This window comes from Haplochromis burtoni, unplaced genomic scaffold, assembly GCF_018398535.1.
Source record: "Haplochromis burtoni strain Fernald_Lab_line unplaced genomic scaffold, NCSU_Asbu1 Contig_43, whole genome shotgun sequence".
Lineage (NCBI taxonomy): Eukaryota > Metazoa > Chordata > Actinopteri > Cichliformes > Cichlidae > Haplochromis > Haplochromis burtoni.
The window spans coordinates 2,801,977-2,818,334 of NW_024582404.1; the positions used below are offsets into that span (position 1 = coordinate 2,801,977).

The 16,358-nt window shown below is 46.3% G+C and overlaps 2 protein-coding genes across 3 annotated transcripts; both read left to right on the forward strand.

Moving 5' to 3' along the window:
* Window positions 1-593: 593 nt before the first annotated feature.
* Window positions 594-4,665, forward strand: LOC102289977 (fructose-1,6-bisphosphatase 1). Of its 2 annotated transcripts, none has more exons than XM_005921923.3 (7): window positions 594-875; window positions 1,501-1,663; window positions 2,122-2,214; window positions 2,427-2,567; window positions 2,668-2,805; window positions 2,976-3,095; window positions 4,066-4,665. In XM_005921923.3, exons 1-7 carry the CDS (start codon window positions 706-708, stop codon window positions 4,255-4,257), a joined length of 1,017 nt encoding a protein of 338 aa, XP_005921985.1. In that variant the 5' UTR covers window positions 594-705; the 3' UTR covers window positions 4,258-4,665. The 2 variants fall into 2 exon arrangements, with proteins under 2 accessions (XP_005921985.1, XP_042076068.1); XM_042220134.1 differs by lacking the exon at window positions 594-875 and adding an exon at window positions 937-1,069.
* Window positions 4,666-5,224: 559 nt separating this feature from the next.
* fbp2 (fructose-1,6-bisphosphatase 2) lies at window positions 5,225-16,358 on the forward strand (the record flags this gene model as incomplete). The annotated part of the gene is given in 7 exon segments (XM_014333466.2): window positions 5,225-5,532; window positions 6,574-6,736; window positions 8,003-8,095; window positions 8,952-9,092; window positions 10,142-10,279; window positions 12,957-13,076; window positions 16,177-16,358. Coding segments are annotated over 7 exon segments (1,010 nt in total), but the record flags the coding sequence as incomplete, so codon positions are not given.

The window sequence follows — 16,358 nt, forward strand, 5'->3', positions numbered from 1 at the left end:
ACTTTTAGAAAAATCTTTCAACCTCAGCGTTAAAACACTGCAGACGTTAAAACTGTTCTAACTGGAAGCTCATCGTACTACCACATACTGGACATGAGCACTACTGTCTCTGCACTGGCTTGTTTTAGCCTCTTCGCCCTGACTCACAGCATGTTGTACAGTTTGATGTTTGCATGAAGCATTTTCATTTGACTCGGTGTTTTCTGCATGCTGGAGTTTCAGGAGTTCAGATCCTCACTCCCACGCTTCTGTTCGACCTGATGGTTTTATGACTCCAGCTGATTTGCACAAGTTATGAAATGAGGTATGAAATGAGCATGCGAGCGTCTCTGGAGCCACTAATCTTTCCAAAGAGAAAATCCAGGGCAACGCGCTGAAAAGTTCGTGTGCGCAAGAGGAATGTAAACGCTGACTATCGTGCGCAGAAACAATGCGTGTCCGCACTCCTCGTATCTGTGTCGGGCTGTCGCTCTCAGGGAACAAAAGTCTGGACTCGGGCTTGTGCAGCTCTCTTTGTTCTGCTCACATCCTTGTGTTTGTAACACTATCGTGTCATCGCTGCAGCGCTCAGTGTGCACAGCGGGGCCACACCTCTCCGCTACATACACTCCCCCCACGGCTGTCCACGCGCAGTTCCGCGTTGCTGCTGCATTTAAATCCTGCAGAGTTTCCTCAAACCCGCAGTTCCAGCGACTCACCGGCACCATGTCCGACAGCAGCACCTTCGACACCAACGTGGTCACCATGACCCGCTTCGTCATGGAGCAGGGCAGGAAGGCCAAAGGCACGGGGGAGCTGACCACGCTGCTCAACTCGCTGTGCACGGCGGTGAAGGCCATCTCCAGCGCTGTGCGCAAAGCTGGGATCGCCCACCTGTGAGTGAGCCACGTTACACACGCCGTTCGGTTTGGAAGTAGCTGTTACGGCCCTGCCAGCACTGTTCCGTACTTGAATGCAGCGCTGTGTAAAGCCCTCAGCGGCACGCAGGGCTCCAGGGTCTCTGCGCCAATCAGAAAGCGCATACCTGGAACGGACACGCCCATTTTATGAGACATGCTTCGGTCCACAGGTGGTTATTACTCCGGTACTTGTTTTTTTTTTTTTTTACCCCGAACCAGTCGGGGAACGGGCCAGCTCCTGCTCACTTCTGCATTTGTCTTTATTTCTCCATCTCCGCTGGTTTATGTGAAGTAAGAGAACATGTTGCATGTTGTTCCTGCAGAACTGCGTCTCAGAGTAACGAGTGTTTCAGAAGCGTAGCGTCACGCTTCTGTTACTCTTATTTATCCAGTCTGATGGAAACAAGGAAGTCTCTGTCATTTAATTCCACACAAAGACGTCTTTGTTCAGTATCCAGAGCAAGTAGTCCCAGCAGTTTCACTCAGCCAGGCTTACTGCTTTGTTACTACCTGGTGGATCTGTGTGTGTGTGTGTGTGTGTGTGTGTGTGTGTGTGTGTGTGTGTGAACTTTTCACGCTCACTTGTTTTTGCTTTTTTCAGTTACGGCATCGCCGGCAGCACCAATGTGACGGGCGATCAGGTGAAGAAGCTGGACATCCTGTCCAACGATCTGGTCATCAACATGCTCAAGTCATCGTTCAGCTCCTGCGTGCTGGTGTCTGAAGAGAATGACAAAGCCATCATAGTGGAGCCAGACAGGAGGGTAAGTGTGAGACCAGGTGAGATATTTGAACTTTGAGCCTAACCGGGTTTAACGCTCCAGGTTCCTCTAAGAACCCACCGAGCCTGAAAAACCTGATCTTATTTGTGCGGGGCGTTTTCTGAAAACTGAGACGGATCATTCAGATATTTCTAAGTTGACTTTTTTAAAAGTTCCTTTAACAGTGAATTCCACATCATCCGAGTGTAACATCCAGGGGAAATGTGCTTTGTAAAACCTTTGGAGCAAACTCAGAAACCAACTATTTTCTATGACATCTGACAGTTGCATAGATACAGTCAGATTCGGTGATCATCAGGTGATCAGTGAAATTAGATAAGGCCTCAGATTCGCTGCCTGGAGGCGTTTCAAGGCAGCTGTTGAGACGCCTCTTTGTAGAAGTAACTCTCTCCTGTATATAACACGTCACATAGTCACTGCATGTTTTTCTACTTCTTCAGGGGAAATACATCGTGTGCTTTGATCCTTTGGACGGCTCCTCCAACATCGACTGTCTCGTCTCCATTGGCACCATCTTTGCCATTTACAAAAAGGTACTAGCACAGGGTTAAGAGCTTATGACGAAACTGGTTTGTTCTTGATTTAAAAACTTAAAGTGTTGGCAAACTGTTTGTATTGGATTTTACAGCTGCATCACTTGTAGATGTTTAAAGCAGGGACTAAACTGATTTTAATGCAAACGCTCCACTAATGTCGAATCAGGCAACAGAATCAATAATGACACGACTGATGCCGTTTCCCTCAGACCACAGATGATGAGCCCTGTGAGAAGGACGCTCTGCAGCCCGGCAGGAACCTCGTGGCAGCGGGCTACGCCCTCTACGGCAGCGCCACCATGGTAGTGCTCTCCACCGGCCAGGGAGTCAACTGCTTCATGCTCGACCCGGTTAGCGCTCTTTTGAAGGTTTCGCGTGTTCCACATAGAAAAGCTGCAAACTGATTTTATCTACAAACATGTTTTTGTTGTTACTGCTTTTTCTCTTTAGGCGATCGGGGAGTTCATACTGGTCGAGCGGGATGTGAAGATGAAGAAACGAGGGAAGATTTACAGCTTGAATGAAGGTTATGCAAAGTACTTTGACCCTGCTGTCACAGAGTACCTGCAGAACAAGAAGTTCCCTCAGGTAACGCAGGTGTCCAGACATGTTTGTCTCCAGGGGGAAATTTATACATTCCAGCAGTATCCACAAACATGCTGGATATACAATAAACACTAAATACTAATAGTGCACACTGATGTATTTTTACCGTAGACCTCGTCACTAAGCAGATGTTGTTTTTGACGCCCCTGTAGGACGGCAGTGAGCCCTATGGCTCCCGCTACATTGGCTCTATGGTGGCAGATGTGCACAGAACGCTGATGTATGGAGGGATCTTTTTATACCCAGGAAATACGAAAAGCCCCAAGGGAAAGGTAAGGTCCTGCAGCTGTATGTAAAAGATGGGTGCAGTGGAGGCGTCCGTGACACCACTTGAGTTCCTCGATTGGCCCCTCAAGGCTGGGATCAAAATCAGCTCAGTTCCCACAGATGATTACAAATGATTACAAGCAGAACTAATGTCTACAGTGTTTTAGTGCAGGTACATAGATGGTTTGGGGTCGATAGTTTGTCACTCAGCTGCAGGTAGAATATAGGTTTTTAAACTCACCCACTCTGGTAAAGTTTAAAGTCCAGTTAGCTGAGCGACGGGTTTGCTGTCCGCCTTCACAGATTTGAAGTCTGCTGTGAGTTACAGATCATTCCACAGCATGTCTTCATCCTGTCTTCCTTCTCTCACCCCAACCAATCACAGCAGATGGCCCCGCCCCTCCCTGAGCCTGGTTCTGCTGGAGGTTTCTTCCTGTTAAAAGGGAGTTTTTCCTTCCCACTGTTGCCAAAGTGCTGCTCATAGGGGTCGTATGATTGTTGGGTTTCTCTCTGTGTGTATGATTGTAGGGTCTTCCTTACAATATAAAGCACCTTGAGGCGACTGTTGAATTTGGCGCTGTATAAATAAAACTGAATAGAATTGAATTCCAGTAGTTTGTGCTTCGGTTACGTTGGTTTAAATGAGCATTTCAGTCTGTTACTCTGCACTAACTGGCAGGTATTATTTATGGCTGATGAAAGCAGCTTGCTCACTTTGACATTCTGGTTCCTGGTTCTGAAAAGTGAAGCCGGTACAGCCAGAGGTCTGCAGGAAAATGCAGACTGTCGATTACATTTAAAGCACAAAAAGAAGATCTTTACATGAACAGGACGAATGATCTCTTCTAGAAAGTCCTGGTCCATCAAACCATCCATCTGGTTTTTTTCCTTCAAGCACTAAAATGCTGAACGAGCCTGTGAGTTTTCCAGACTTTCTCATGAGCACTTACACCTTCCCTCCCCTCTCGCTCAAAGCTGCGCCTGCTGTACGAATGCAACCCCATGGCCTTCATCATGGAGCAGGCGGGCGGCATGGCCTCCACGGGCTTCGAGAACATCCTGGACATCCAGCCCGAGAGCATCCACCAAAGAGCTCCTGTGGCTATGGGCTCCAGCGAGGACGTGCTGGAGTACATCGCCATCTGCCAGAAACACGCCAAGAAGTGAGACCGCACGGGACTCGCACAGCGGTCCTCCTGTTGGGATGCACGTCACCGCCTCTGTAATGATGGTTTTTATGTAAAAATGGGTTTTAAAGACCAAAAATGTGAAGAGATTTGGAGGCACGGTGTTTTCATGCCACGTTAGCCCTCCCATTTTTAAGAGGTGCTTCATAAGTTCACATACTGCTAAACAAAAGCTACCAAAGACCAAAAATGTGCCAAAACACACAAACGCACTTCAGTCTGAGACCTTTGCTCCTCAGTTTACCTCCAGTTGTGCCTTAAATCAAAGAGACATTCCAGATGTGCAAAAGACCAAAAACAGCCTCTTTGCAACCAAACGTGATTCTTTTATTATGTGAAATAACAGCTGTTTGGAACAATGAAGTCTCTCAATAAATGATAAGAACGAGTGAGTGTTTGATCATTTCAGACGTGTGTCATCATCTCACAGTTATTCAGTTTGTGTCCCTCGATAATATCTTGAAATCTTCAAGTTAGAGGCTAAAGTTCAAAGATACTTATTTCAGTGGAGTCGACCTTTAAGCCGGGGTCAGCTGAAGCTCAGAGAGCCGACTGACATTTAAAGCTCGCTTGAGCTGCTGTTGTGCTAAAACACGGCTGCAGAATCGAATCTGTGTCCCCGAGCCTGTAACGCAAAGACACACAACATCAAACTGAAACAAATACTTCAGCTTCTTCTGAAGTGTAAACCTTAACCTCGAAGTCAGCCGTGATTATTTTTGACTGTAAACCTGGATGCATGTTCAGAATCTGCTGCAGACCTGCTGTCAGGTTCATGTGAGGTTAAACGTCCCAAAGAGCTGCCACGTCACCCCAGCCTCGGGCGCCTGTTGTCAAACAGCCTGTAAACCTGTTGCCTAAATGAATTAAAGAGCTGATAAAAGTGTTGTGCAGGATTAAAGCGTGCCAGTCTGCAGCTGACACCCGACACCACCTACACACCCGCTCTTCCACTCGGCTGCGCTCACAAATAGATCAGCTCAGCTTCACAGTTCTGGGCACGTAAAGGACGAGGCTCATAATGAGGAGGCTCAGTCGTAGCTTGCTGCCCAGCAGGAAGGACAGAAGAACCAGGATCCGGCATGTCGGACCAGTCGGCGTTTGAGACGGACGTATGGACCCTGACCCGGTTTGTCATCGAGACGGGGCGGCAGGCTAAAGGGGCGACGGGTGAGCTGACCCAGCTCATCAACGCCATGCTGACGGCCATCAAAGCAATTTCATCTGCTGTGCGTAAGGCAGGCTTGGCCCACCTGTGAGTATCACCTACGTACAGGGACAGTTCAGCATGCGGGGACAAAGCTGTGCGTGAACTTTGCTGTTGGAGGTCGGCCTCCGTCACAGAGCTGGTGGAGCGACTGGCTGTTTGTGTTCAGTGTAGGAGCCGTCACAGATAAATCTCCTCTGATTTCAACACTGCACAATAAGAATGTGCTGGATAAAGGTCGCACCGCTGCAGTCAAAGCAGCACACACAGCTTTGTGTGATTTCAACACTCTAATCGTGACTTTAATAAAAGATGGTGCAGTGAAAGGACGGAGCTGTGCGCATTGTTAAAATTCTTTAAGGGCAGGGGTGTCAAACACGCGGCTCCGGGGCCAAAACAAGCCCATCTGAGGGTCCGAGTTGGTCCGCTTCACGACTGAAGTGTGAACAGAGCAGCGATATTAAGATCTGGACAAATGGCTCAAATCATAAAAGCATAAAATGATTTAGTGTGAAGTCACAGATCTGCTGGTCCGACTGACTGGAAACATTTACCACATTTAATTAAACAAAGCTCGTTTTTCTGGAGACATGTCATCATCATTTTTCATTGGATAGCTTATTAAAAAGTGTCCATGTATGTCATATTGTGCAGGAGTGTCAGTGGTGCAGCCCGCCTCAGGTCAACGTGGGGTCGCAGGCGTGACCCTGACAGCCCGCTTTCCAGTTTAGTGTGTCTGGTTTGTTTAAAGCCGCAGGCGGAGCTCGTGAGGATCTCAAAGCACCGCCTGCAGTGCTTTGAGATCCTCACGAGCTCCGCCTGCTGACATCGTGCCCGCCCGTGAAGAAAGCATCATCATCAGAGAGCTTACATAACCAATCACAGCTCAGCTCTGTTGGCAGTGAATGGAGTTCGCCTCACACGTGATCTCCAGTTGAAGAAACCACTGTGGGGGAAAAAGCAATAATGACGAATTTTTCTGTGACTAACTGAATTTCTCTGCTCAGCCGGATGTGAGCAGGTTTGCTCTCAGTCAGGTGTCCTGTGTGTGGGCGTGGCTAACGTGTGGCTGCTGATTGGTCCGTGCAGGCAGGGTCTGGCGGGCGCTGTGAACGTGACGGGGGACGACGTGAAGAAGCTGGACGTGCTGTCGAACGACCTGGTCATCAACATGCTGCGGGCCTCCTACAGCACCTGCTGCATGGTGTCTGAGGAGAACAAGGAGCTCATCGTCACCCCCCAGGAGAAGAGGGTAAGCAGCCACCTCACAGCCAGGTGTCTCTGTTCCACCCTCACAGGTGAGTCCATCTTTATCCTCTGATGAATCACATCTGTGGTGATGGGCGTGACCTCGTCCAGTCAGTCAGGACTGGTGTGACGCCTCACCACATCTAAGCCGGGGAGATCCAGCTCAGTATGAAGAGGAGCCGAGCTGTGGAGCATCGAGCTATTTTACAAGCTTCAAGGTTTTCTTTTAATTTGTCACCATTTTAAACCAGACAGCCGGTCCGTGTCTCATAATCACAGCACTCAGATTAAATTCAGTCAGCACAATACAGCTTTGTGCTGTTAGCTTAAAACTCAGTCAGATTTCTCACACTTGAATTGATTTATTATGGCAGAAGAATTGAGTTAGAGTATGAAATTTAAGGTTGAGGAGTAGTTGTACCGGCGGATGTCCACAGTCCGGAGTTACAGAGAAAAAAGAAATGTTCCTTTGTGCACAGATTTATGGCTCTAACTGTATTAATCACCCACAACATCGCAGGTGGACGAGTGAAACTCCTGAACGACAGCTGTTGGATCTGGATGTTTGAATGACGTCATGCATGTTCTGTCTAAGGAGCTCGGAGACAAAAGCCCTGTGGGAGTGTCCCCAAGAGGGTCATGGACCCCCTATTGATCCTCCACCTAACTGTACGAGCCACGGTGTGAAAACGGGTGCAGGTCACAATCAGCCAAGGTTGCAGGTGAAGCCCAGCCCCAGGCCCAGGAGTGAGGGGGCGTTCAGGCGTCTGGGAACGATTTCAAAACTGGATTATAGATGACAGACGGTTGGTGTCATAAGCCCCGCCCTCTGTTCACAGATGGCGTTCACAGTGGACATAGATGCTTCTTTCACTCCTCTTTCAAACCATCCTCTCTGTCCAAAATGTGAACATTGGCGTCCTCAAGAGTGACCTTTGACCTTTAGATGCAGGTGGATGGCCGTGTTCTGTACTAATCGCTCACCGGCTCCAGTGGTGAGCGAGTCATGTGATCAGATATGTGGGACGTGTTGGTTCTTTCAGTGGCTGTAGTGACGCATTAATACAGCACACTGAGTGATAAACACGTCATTCTGAAATAATACGATTCCAGTCTAACAACCGACACTTTGTTTATTTCCTGTTTACTTCCCGTCTCTGCCGCTCACCCCCAGCACTGGTTTTAGATGGCTGCATGACTCATTCACTTTTATTTGGAATATAATTTATTATTATCGTCATATTTAATTATTTAGTGCGTTTCTCCACAGGGGAAGTATGTGGTCTGCTTCGACCCTCTGGACGGCTCCAGTAACATCGACTGCTTGGCGTCCATCGGCACCATATTCGCCATCTACAAACGCGTGAGTCTGAGCTCAGAGTCTCGCCGAATCATCTGCATCACAAACATTTTGCTCCCGAGTCAAGGAAAACAGCCAAATCCTGGTACTGAATGAAGTCACAAGTATTTCAAACCATCAGCAGTAAAATATCTGAGTACATTTACTGTGATTACTTTAAATATATTTTCATTATACAGCTTTTGTGCTATTAAGTTACTTATTAGTTACTTGGGTAAACAGTCGCGCATCAATGATGCTGTGCAGTAATAACAGGACACCCAGTGTCCACACTGATTTTATTCTATTTAAATATTAAGATTTCCTGCGTCTCCCACCACACGCCTTTTTATCGATCACTCCGCTACCACGTTTTTAAAAGTCCAGGAAATGTTCTCATACTGTGAAGCTGCCGTCTGTAACAGAACCATCTATGTTACCCAAACACACCTCGAGTCTTTAAAGGCTTCCGGGATTTTCAGAAACTTCAGATTTCTGCAGGGTCGAGGTGCAGTAACATCCTGCAGACACAAGAGGGCGCTGCTGCCCAGCTAAACTTGGCTATCTGTTAGCGCGTTCCTGAACTTGCATGTTATGCTTACAGCTGCAGCCTGCTGAGCTACTTTTCAACATTGCACAACACAAAGCAACAGTTGTAAACAGGCCAGACCCAGACAGGCCTGCGTGAGGTTTATACCATGAACCCTGGTGTGATTCATCCACATGTTTTATTCTGAAATGAGAAAAACGTTAATCTGATGTCAGTTTGTGAGTTTTTGGTCTGATGCTACAGTCTTTGTCCACTGAGGCACTCAGTCTGTGAGCAGTTTGCAGATAATCTGTCAGGTCTGCTGTTGTTTTTCCCTGCTGTGATGTTCAGATCTCAGAGGGGGAGCCCACCGAGAAAGACGCCCTGCAGCAGGGCAACAACATCGTGTGCGCCGGCTACGCCCTCTATGGCAGCGCCACCCTGGTGGCCCTCAGCACGGGCGCCGGGGTCAACTTCTTCACGCTCGATCCTGTGAGTACTGCGGTCACAGGTTTCCACACCTCCACAGAGCGCCATGTGACGTTACCTGAAGGGCCCTTTTCTCTCATGGCTCCTTGTGTCAGTGATAATCTCATAAACTCGTGGTTAATCCCTCACAGTCGTGCTTTTCCTGTTTCTCTGGTTTATTGTTTCTGCCAAAGAAAGCAGACACGATGCTGTCAGTCATCCCTCGTGAGGCACATCTGCACAGTGGAATCACAGGACTGTAGACACACGTCAATCCTTTTAGCTTTGCCACAATGTTTCTGGCACCTCATCTCTGATTGAATCAGTTTACATCATCTCACTCGTGTCACATTCTGGGTTTCAAAGGTAAAAAGAGTCTAAACAAAGATCACGTACACATCTTCTCATCATTTTTCAGCATCTTGGGTCTTCTTGTCTCAAATATGCAAATTTCCTGATGCTTCCTGTTTTACTTCCTGTGTGTCTGAGTGTTTTTATTCCTCTCACCTGATGCCCTCCTGTTTCTCGTTCTTCAGTGAGCGCACGAGTCCCGTCTCCCTCTCTCTGTTTTCCTTCCTGTGAGTTTTCCTGTTTCAGCCTGCGTCCTTCATCACGTCCTGCTTTGTGTTTTTGTCTTTTGTTGTTTAGTGAACAACTTTGATTAATCAGCTTTTCAATAAACTTCACTTTTTCTTTGATATTGAGTTTTTTGGTCTTTAAAAACATTTTGATCAGCCTTTTTAAAAAGCAGGTTTAGTTATGATATCGTTGAAGAAATGAGTCTTGATGCAAACAGAAATGTAGGAAAAAGAATTTAGTCCAGAAACCTCCGGAGGTCTCGACAGCTGGAGAGAGTAATGTTGTATCATCAGTGTTTACAGTCGTGTACAATGCGGCACCTTGACTTTGTAATTTAAACACCTGAACTCTTCGACCTGAGGATTTTGCTCTTAAAGGAAGGCACTGGCTAACATCTGGATTTGATCCTTTGGCGCTGGTTCACTTCTGCTGATGTTTTTCTATCCTGATCATTTCTATTGTTTCCACTGAACGTCTAACTGTTTTCCTATCAGGCCGTCGGCGAGTTCATCCTGACTGAAAGGAGCGTGAGGATCAAGCCCAAGGGGAAGATCTACAGTCTGAACGAGGGCTACGCCAAGTACTTCCACCCCTCCATCAATGAATACCTCAAACACAAGAAGTACCCCGAGGTAAGAGCGCGCATGGCGTCCCACTTACTCAGAGCGCGTTGATGGTTTTAAATGTGATACCTTTAACTGAAGCTGCAGTAGAAATGCGAGCTATCGACCCACAGCGCATCTGTTCAGGTCTGTGGGCTCAAAGCTGAATCTAACACTCCTGCAGCCACAGTTCACACACAAGCAGCTGCTCGCACTCGTCATGTGAGTCCTGATGAAGCATCCGCAGGGCTAGAACACATTTACAGACTCACAGGCACAGAGAACATGTTTGTTGATCAGTCTAGTGTTATGGTACGTGTATACTTCACTGTTAGACTTGCTCAATAAAACCATTTCATTTGCTTGTTGGAGAAATTACTTCAACCCTATATGCACATGCAGTGCATTCTGGGTGATTTACAGTAAAAGCCTCTCGATGCATTTGTGTAGCGAGAGCAGGTAGAGGTTACCTATGCCCTGAAACATGTGACGGGCAGTCAGCGGAGCGTGACCGGTCGGTCAGGCTGTAGGAAGGAGTGGCGGCTCGGTCAGCTGAGCTGCAGGATGGTGGAACAGCTAATGTGAGTGCACATCCTGTTCCTCAGGAAACTGCAGCAGCTTCTCAACTGGAAACTCTGCCTGCACACTCAGCACTTTGTGAAGCCTGCGCTTGTCATGAGCGTCCTCTTCGTCAGCCCGGGATTCGCTGATGCTCTCGTTTTCTCATTTCAGTTTCCTTTGCCTTTGATTTTTCCTAAAAAGCAAAACAAAACCCTCCTATGTGCTTTTAGAATCACTGAAAACTCAAATTAAAAGTGGTGCATTGTGTCACGTGTGAGACATGACTCTGTCGACGCTTCGTGGGTTTGGTTTCAAACACAAAGACCAAGAAACTCCACACAGCAGCTACAGGACGAACGTCTCGTCACACGAAAACAACCTCTGTGGGATTATGTGTATTAAATGTAACGCTACCATAACAAACTAGCACTCTTACATGTCCACACAGCATAAAACACACACACACACACACACACACACACACACACACACACACAACACACACACACACACTCACAAAACACACACACACAACCTAAGGTGGGTATATTCGAGGGTGGTTTTGTGTTTTTGCAAAAGTCCATTCTGCACACGCTGCAGTTCCAATCAGGCCGAGTTTGCGTCACAGCAGATTTTCTACTAATATCTCTTCTGTGAACACTCACTGTCATTCACATTACACTTCACACAGCGCATCATGAGCCAGCACAATCCGTCAGTGACCACAGAGTTACTCACACTCTGTTTCCTTTATGAGGCAGCAGATCTTCAGCCACAAGGTTAAAGTGAAATCAACACTTTCTGAATGCCGCGCAGGGAAGTTTTTAGTCTCTGCTCCTTTTTTAAACCCGTCAGTTTCTCACCTGCATGAAGGATCGTTTACAAATGTAACGTCTGCATTTGAAAAAGCTTTATTTGTTTACAGCGGAGCAGCCGTACAGAGTCAGGTGACCAGATTTCAACACTAAACAAAACTCGCCCTGATCACTGCTCCCAGATCAGCACCCCTGCTGCTCAGGACGTCTCTCTCAGCATTAATATGCTTCAGATCATAAATCATACGTTCACACGTCACACCCTCGATAACTTCCCCTCACTCTCTGCTCGCTGCTCTTTCTTGTGACTTCGTTATTTTATTTTAGGTAGTTTCGCTCGAGGTGGATTTTTTTCTTTTCTTTTTGATCGTGTGTCATGTTTGGGAAGCCCTGCTTTACTTTGCACGCACGCACGCACACACACACACGACACACACACACACACACACACCACGATACTACACACAAACATCACAACACCTTGGTGTGATCTCAGCAGGTCACATGGACTTCTACATCATGTCGTGCCGGTCAGAACACGAACCTCGCTTGGTGGGAACTCCACACACCTTCGACTGCTCGCGTCACATGACGTCGTCACATTTGAACCTGTTAAACAACAAATTCTGAGAATAAAGTTCACTGAGAAGAATGTTTAATCACAAATGTAAAAGCAGACGTTGACGCCGTGGAGCGTCTGCCCGTCTGTGCGGGCGAGTGCTGCAGCTGCTGCAGGTGGACTTTGACCTGCCTGCTGTGCTTCAGTCACTCTGGTTCACTCGTGTCTTTGTGTGCAGACCAGCTTCATTCATACAAAAATCCCATTTAATGTGTTCTTGTGTAAAAACCAGACATTCAGAAGCTGTTTCAGTTTTACAAAATATGAAATGTGATGCAAATGTTTTTGTCAGAAGTCATTTCATTCAGACGTTACTTACAGGTCAGTTTTTAAAATGCACTCGTAGTGATAAAGCTGGAGTGTTGAACTCAGGTTTGCCACGCTGAGACGCTGGTCACATGACGCTGTTGCTCTACAGCTCTTTGTTTTTAAATGGTTGTAATATCTGTAATATACAGTTATTTGACAGTGACCACAGGAAGTAGATAAACTAACGCTTTACATCCAAGAATCAGCCAACATAAAATACCAGTCACAAACTGGGAAAACTGTAAAGGTCACAGAATCTCTGGGAATGCTAATGCTAATGCTAATGGAATCTGTGTGTGTTTAAATTTATTTCTTAAAATAAACCAAAATGTGATGTGGAGCATAGAAAATGTGAAAGTCACATTTAGTTTAGTGACATTTAAGATGAATTTCTCTCCTGCAGGACGGCAGTTCGCCCTACGGAGCGCGATATGTGGGCTCGATGGTCTCAGACATTCACCGCACCATCGCTTACGGAGGGATCTTCATGTATCCGGCCAATGAGAAGAGCCCAAAGGGAAAGGTAACCAGTGAGAAGGCTGCAGCTGTTCAATGGGGACTCGTTGTGCTTTTGAGTGGCTTTGCATGATTTACCAATCAGAATAATGCTTATTTATCTTACACGGGGCCTTGGTGTAGCAGGTGTGCCTGACATGAAAGTGATATCGACTCTCACTGACATCACGCAGAGCCCAGAAGAGGAAAAAAAGTTTTCAGAGCAGTCTGAGGTCTGAGGTTTTGGCTCTTGGGGATTTCTTGATTATACATTGAACTCACTATCTGAATCTTTGGCTGTGTTTAGTATCAGCACACATCAGTAAACAGTGTGAAGAGCAAAGCAGGTCCCCTTTAATGGGTTCACTCCACAAAAGAAGAAACAAACGTGTGTTTAAGTTTTAAATTTGTTTTAACTCCAAAAGTTTGATTGAAGTTTTTGCTCCAAAATGAAATGACTCTGACTGTGACGTGTGACCAGACACTGCCGTGGATGTGTCCGTGGACTAATCCAAGGTTGTCCTGAGATAAATGAAGCTCAGAGGCAGCAGAGACTGGTGGTAAAGAAAACCCACAAACCTCATGTGTCAGTGTGCATCCAGGCAGCTTCCCTCTGTGAGCGCTTCGAACACAACATCTGTCATATTTCCACCATTATTTCCTGGGCAAACACGAGCTACAGCTGCTGAACGCCAGTTTCAAAAACAGCAGCAAATAATATCTCTTAACATATGATTAATATATGATAAGATGTAAACTGAATACAGGGGAAATCACAGGCAGCAGGCAGCTGTGAACAAACCTGTGCACTGCAGTGAAGACGGGAATATGAAACTCAGACTGTCTAGTTTCAGCACATAGTCACGACCTGCTCGTTCACTGCGGGTGTTATTATTGAAATACTGACGAAGAGCATTTAAAAGTAACCTGGAAACAAAAACTTTCACATTTTGGCCAAATTTAGGGTTTTTTTAATGCTTAACAAAAGCACCACGTAAACTCCCAAACATGCCCCCCATCAAAAAGTTAATGTCTTTCACACGCAGGTGTCTGAATTCTGATCTGACTGATGTATATAGCTGAATGTAACAAATACAAATATAACACTAAATGGTAAATGTATTTGAATAGTGCTTTACACATCCAGTCATCCACCCAGTCACACAGTGGTGATGGCAGCTACATTGTAGCCACAGCCACCCGCACTGACAGAGGCGAGGCTGCCGGACACTGGCGCCACCGGGCCCTCTGACCACCACCAGTAGGCAACGGGTGAAGTGTCTTGCCCAAGGACACAACGACCGAGACTGTCGAGCCGGGGCTCGAACCGGCAACCTTCCGATTACAAGACGAACTCCCAACTCTTGAGCCACGATCGCCCCACACATCACAATATGAGGTTAGTGATAAAACACATGCCGTCAGCGTGCCATAGCGCTCCAATAAAGACACTCTATATGACCTTTGGAGGTGAAGTTCTGTGTGCTGGACAATCACCAGATGTGTGAATCTGCACAGCAGTTTTATTGCCCCACAAATTGAGCAAATGCACTGCGTTCTGGTTTTTCATAAGTCGGCGCTGTAGGACGGACGCCTTTCCAAAGCTCAGCTGTGAAGAAAGAGGAGGAGGCTTTCTTAAAGGTCGAATGGCGGTTGAAAGGTCACGAATCAGAAACGGTTTATGTGGATTTGATGGACACAAGAAAAGGAAATGCAGCCACAATAAAAACTAAGAAACTACTCCACTTCCCAATTCTGAGAGAATTTTCTTCCTTTTTTCTTGTTGTCATTCTCTAATATTGCCAGGAATCAGCCCACTACATGTGAGAGTCAAAGAAACAAGCGTGTCTCAGAAACATGAGTATCCGGTCTTTTAGTCTGCTGTCATCAGCTGTTTCCAGGTCCAAACTCCGCTTCAGGTCCCAAAGTCACACAAACACTGTGACATCACTGAGAGTTAAACTGTCTAAATTCTTTCATCTTCAATAAAATGATCAGCGTTGCTGCTTTACCAGGTGTAACAAAGTTTAACATCCAGGCATCCATGACAACAGAGTTTATGACATTTAACAGTTAGAAGTTAGCAGGAAGTTAGCTCGCTAGCTTCCACCTAAACATGATGTAGCATGTTCTGACTGAGAGACTTCTGAAAGAATTCAAACGTACAGCTCTGTTATCACTTCCAGCATAAATGAAGACAGAAACTAAACAGCAGTGACGTTTGTAGGGTTAGCTGGTATATAATGATGTGCTACGTGATCGCTAGCGACACAGCTATGTTAAATTCAAATTCAAATCTTATTTGTCACATACAGTCATACACAGTACGATATGCAGTAAAATGCTTAAATAACTGCTGTGACCTAAAGAAAAAAGACTATGAATAGGATAGGAAATAAATATGGAAATTAAAACGGGTAAATTTAACTGGGAAAGAATAAGATAAAATATATAAATTAAAGTTGAAAATAAGATAACTGTACAACAAAATACACAAATACACACATACACAATATAGAAATATATAAGAATGTATGAGGAAATATAGAATAACAGCAGCTGAGCAGAAGGTGAAGCTGGAGGATGAACGCTAACTTTTTCCCACCCGGTAAAAGTTAACAGGAGCTTGTTCAGGTTAAACAGATACGAAGCATTAAAACATGTTAAAAACACAACATTTGGACCCGGAAGCAGCGTTCATGCGTCATCACTTAGATGACAACAGATCGCGCTGGGACCTGTGCGTGCTCATTATGTGAGGTTATTGGTGCCTCTGATTGTTAGTCTGGGGTTCGTATCCCGTTTGTTGCGTGTCCAGAGTCCGGCACGCATTCAGCTTTTTATCCGTGATAATTAAAAACTAAACATGAACACGATCTGTCCTGATGATCGCCTGCGACATGTTGGTGGTCATCTGCAAACTGTAGCTACACAAAACTGGAAACGTGCTGTTGTGAGCCTCGGCTGCGCGCTGTGAGGTGGTTATCAGTCTCAGAGTGAATTTACCATCTTTAGAAATGATTCAGATTCCAGCTGTGACCGTGTGACCTCTAGCTGTAAACAGCTGCGCTGATCTTTTCAATATTAACGCACGTACTTGTGTCCTGTTTTTCTTCTTCTCCTTGAAGCTGCGGCTGCTTTACGAGTGCAACCCCATCGCCTTCATCATCGAGCAGGCCGGTGGGCTCGCCACCACGGGCACTCAGAGGATACTGGACGTTCAGCCTGAATCGCTCCACCAGCGGGTGCCCTTTGTCGTCGGCTCACCTGATGACGTCAACGAGTACCTGTCCTTCGTCAAGAAGTTCTC